General features: G+C 40.6%; 1 protein-coding gene across 1 annotated transcript in view; it reads right to left on the bottom strand.

Annotated features, from left to right (window-relative positions):
* Window positions 1–383, bottom strand: part of si:ch211-114m9.1 (rho GTPase-activating protein 44) — a gene marked incomplete in the record, with an annotated part of 22,568 nt that extends 22,185 nt beyond the window's left edge. Inside the window, 1 exon segment of the mRNA XM_035655544.1 lies at window positions 72–383. Within this exon segment, the coding sequence (XP_035511437.1) occupies window positions 72–124 (53 nt within the window).
* Window positions 384–4,811: the final 4,428 nt, after the last annotated feature.

Raw genomic sequence — 4,811 nt, 5'->3', positions numbered from 1 at the left:
GGCCGTACAGGGGGTTTCTCTTTCCTTTGACTTGGCCCGGCGAGAATAGCGCACGGAAAGGGTTTGCTTACCTTCCCACCGTTTGGTTGGCGAGCTGTCGCATCCGATTGAATTGCTTCTTCATCTTGTATTTTCTGCGTTAACACCTACAGGGGGAAATATTCCGCATTATTTCTCTCAATATAACGGTCGGTGCTCCACAGAGGCGCAACACAAGATCCAATCTGCCATATTTTCCTTCCCTCATCGCAAACTGCCAACGCCGAGAACTTATCCCACGATTACATATTTTCAAATGATATTTCTACATCTACATTTGCCCCACTGACTGCGTATGGATGCTGGACCAATTCACCGCGGGCACTCACAGGGAGAGAGCGACAGCAGTGACAAGTAGCGGCTGCGCAGCAATGCAGTGTGGGAAATGTAGTAAATCAAGGCTGATGCTCAATAAAGAATCCAATCTTGCCGGTTCCCAGAGGGCTATGAGGCGTGATCAAAGAGGCATTTATTCTAATACGTGTCTGTGTGTGTTTAATATAATTTATTAGTCTATATTTCATCAACAGACTACAATAATGGAGATAGCTATAATGTTGCTCAAACAGTGAATACAAAGAGATTAAACCAAGTGTGTGGGGAAACGGCTGAATCTGATTGTTTCAATTGTTTCTGTGGTCATTAAAAGTGCAATAACTAAAACAAATTATGTTTAATATGTTTAATGTTTTATATCTTTATTGAGAGAGGTATTTATATTTTTGCATGTTGTCAGTGATTACACTAATGTGGTCAAATGTGCATGCTCTATCATGTTACGCCCCATTGAAACAGTGCGACAAAGACCATGTCCACACAAAGGTGGTAGTTAGAGTCCACTAAAACCTTCATTGCTGTGAGTCAACCTGGCTAACACCGCCATCTAGTGTCCTTTATCTAACAATGCAGCTAACAGTAAAAAGTGGAACTAATTCATTCTTAAATCTAAAGAGCAAGTTAAAGAACTAATAAAATATCTATTATATACTTTGGTGAAGGATGTGGTGATCGTAATGTGAATTATATTTATAATAAGAATAATAAATACTGATTTGAAATATATTTTTCTTTCATATAATATTCTACATTAGTGCATGTAATATGCTGAAAATGTGAAGTTTAAAAGGGTTGTTTTTTCCTTTCAGAAAGTCAAAAGACACGTTTCTGACATTGTTGTGATGTATGTTTAGACTCTGTGCTGCCTTTAGGTTAAATGTCCAGAAGGGTGCAGTCTTGTCTTATAAACCTATTCAGCACTGCAGCGTGAAGCACCAGCTGCAACACCATGACTGGGTTGTTTAATCAGCCTATCTGTTGCCATGTAATGTGTTCAAACACAAATGACATGCCAAATAAAATACTATGGCTGCGCTCGTCTTGGTGTATGTTATCTGCTCAGTTCAATGACATGCCAAATAAAATGCTATGGCTGCGCTTGTCTTGGTGTATGTTATCTGCTGAGTTGATCACAGTATTTCCAACAACTGTGAAATTAAAAAGCACGTTCGTTAGTTACATGGTAAAAGCTACTACAACAATATTTTAGGAGGTGGAGTTTTTCAAAGCAGCTTAAGAGAATCATCTATCTTGTGTCTGTAATGTCAAAAGTAACACTGGACACAAGACTTTGTGGCTTTGTGTCAAGCCACGACAACAAAAAATGCTCCTGTGAACAGGACAGAGCAGTTACAGCCTGGAGTCAGCAGTGATTCCCTCAGTGTCATAAGGCCTTAATGGGCCAACAGGTGGGGTGCACACCACTGCCATTGGGTTTAGAGGCCTCAGGGAGTAAATGATACAGAGAAATGGCTGCTCTGCCCTCATTAATCTCCGAAGTTGGAAATTGAGAGGGGCGGAGAATCCTTCAGCCTTGATCTCAACCTTTTGACCTTGTCAGATCATTTGTTTTCATTAGTCCCCACTCAGACGAACTGGCCAGTCCCAGTCCAGAAACCCACCCTGCCCCCCAAAAGCAAGGAACCATTTCTGAAAGCATCTCCAGGGGTCTTCTCTTCTCTCTCCAACCCCAACCCCCAAAACGTACACCTCTAGCGTGTCTCTGGACACTTCTAAATCAGCATGGATGATTCCTCACATCCGCTGGCCTGTCTCAGAAACTCTCTCAGCGGTAATCCCTCCACAATGACCAGCATGACCTTGTGTAGAGCAACATAAAGTCAAACTGTGAGGGAACTGTGATTTCAACCCAAAAATATCATAAAAGAGTTTCCAGGTTTAAAATCAGTTTGTAGCTTACAAGAAAAAGATTTGAATGACACTTCTTCATCTGGTTTCCTGCTGTTCCTGTCAGCGGGTGCTCTTCCTCTCACTCTAATGCTTCTCTACTGGAAGGCTGGGAACTAATTGGCTCCCTAATAAAGCCGTCTCTCAGGTCATACCCTCTCCACCCGATGACCCATGGCTGCCACTGATATGTAGGACGCACTTTGACAGTGACCTGGTCAGATGGATGCCCCGTGGTTACTGCACCGAGGTGTGGTATGTCATTCCTGCAAAGCAACACTTGCAAGACATTTGCATGCAGTCATTAGATGGGTTAGGTCTTGCTGGACACAAAATGTTGGTGCGTCAAGTGTTAGGTTTGTTCAAAACAAACAAGGGTAGGGCAATAGGGGGGACCTAATGGCACCTTATGTGTTTAGGTTAAAAGCTGCCTGGTCAACAGAGGGGAAGATTCGCCACGTACACCATGCTTGTGTTTTATCTTCAGACGTGCAGCATCGTATTACCCAGATCAATCAGTCTGGGTGTGAGGGGTGGGTTGCTACAAGCCTTTGGTCTGTCATTAAAGAAGTGTGACATATTCATCAAGGACGGTGTATTCCGGGTAAACAGGCAAGCACCGTGAGTCATATACCCTCATAGACCTTTTAATCTAGAGAAATTAACTTTTATGTTAATTCCACACCCAATGTAATCATGAATCAATGACTGATATTACAGTTTGAGTCAAACAACTTGCAGAAAGCAGAGAGCTGTGCTTCTCTTTGTAGTTGATAAAGTTACTGTCTAGTGAAGACTGGGTGTGGAGAGACAAAGCTCGCTATTGGCATTAATGTCAGTCTTTCAGGTAAGCTTGAGTGCTGAGGACAGACTTTGTGGTGTGTCTTTAAAGGGTTATGTAGGGCCATAATGAACCCCAGCAAGCCCAATGCCAGGCCTAATGAAAACGCTATGACATCTGAGGGGGAAAGATATTACAGGTCTAAACTACGGGGGCTGTTTTAACATGCATCAAATGACAGAAAATGATGGTTATCACAAACACCTTTCAGACACTAAATGCAGGTCTGCTGGTGTGGAGGCCTGGACTTGAGAGACAGGAGCTGAGCACTAAACACAGCATGTTGGACACTCAAGCATCGAGAAACAAACAAACAAGAGACAAAGTAGAAGATGATGGTGGCTTCAGCACAGAATATCTCATGGATTCTATTTATAAGGTGTGGACGTGAAAATGAGAAGATGGTGCTTTCAAGTCAGCTATGAAGGTGTCACCTTCCCCAGCACACCTTTCATCACGTAGATCTTCCAGGATGCAAACATCCTGTAACAGATGATAATAATAGATGAGTGCTCAGTATGCAGAAAGAGGGAGCCACTAGATCATTGAACAGAAAACACGCTTTCTTATTATTTTGAATTTATTTTGAATAAAAAATAAAACTGTTCACAAGTGTTGGAGAACTTTGGAAAGCAGAAACATTACAACCTGTGTAGCTGAAGCTAACCACTGAACCATTGTGGTGCTCTATAAAAGCAGATACATTGATGGTCAAGTCAACTTTACTTTTATTGCTTTGAAAAAGAGGAGGGAAGCAGACTGATCTGATAGTTGGAGGATTGCTATCCCCTTAAAATGTATCATTTACATGATCGAATATGGTATATAATGATCTGTATATAGAGGTAACCTTGACCTTTCAACCGTTACTCCTCCCTAAACTCTGGACCGAGTCACAGTTATAACTGCTCTATGATACACAAAGGGCGTTCATTATTTTGATCATCCTTTAGCATGTGAACAGAAATGAGTTCACAAGAGTGACAGGTATTACCCTGTGGCAAACCCATTGATGCATTAAGTCTTAAGATAATATGCTGTTCCTGGCATGCTACTCTCTGCCACCTCTTTTTGAATGAAAAACAAACTTACCGTAATAAGTATTTGTCAGGGTGTGGTGAGCTCCAGCTGCACTGTATTGTGAATGTGTTTGTGTTGAGCGTGTATATACATGCAACCACACACACGTAAGAAATGGCAGGTTTTGCTTGAAAGACAACATGTATAGAGAACAGATGTCTGTGAGAGAAAGATGCCCTTTTCTCTTTGGGGGATCAATATGTGAAACTTTTTACCAGTCGAGTTTAAAAATTTAAACACAAGTTGATACACTGTAATTTCTTGCTCTCATGGTAATTTTATTGTGCCTTTTTTGTGCTGTTTTGTATGTATTCCCTTGTTGAGTTTTGCATATTTTAAAGCTCCAGTTAGGAGTACGCTTCACAAATTGGCTTAGGCTATAAATTCTTGGCAGTAATTGGCATTGATTTATTCTATATACCTTTTAAAACTTTACTATACAAATTACTTTTTAAAATATATTTCATATAGGGTCTATAAAAATGAAAATGAAATAAAAAAAATAAAAAAATCTCTGTACACGTTGAAGCATTGTTGTTATTGCTGCTATATCAATAATTATAATACAATAATATAATATACATTATTCTGAAATGGGCCATGCTTT

The sequence above is a fragment of the Morone saxatilis genome, unplaced genomic scaffold (genome assembly GCF_004916995.1).
Source record: "Morone saxatilis isolate NCDOM2014 unplaced genomic scaffold, NCSU_SB_2.0 Contig14, whole genome shotgun sequence".
Classification (NCBI taxonomy): domain Eukaryota; kingdom Metazoa; phylum Chordata; class Actinopteri; family Moronidae; genus Morone; species Morone saxatilis.
The sequence above is the reverse complement of the archived record's forward strand: the minus strand, read 5'-3'. Positions and strand labels throughout refer to the sequence as shown.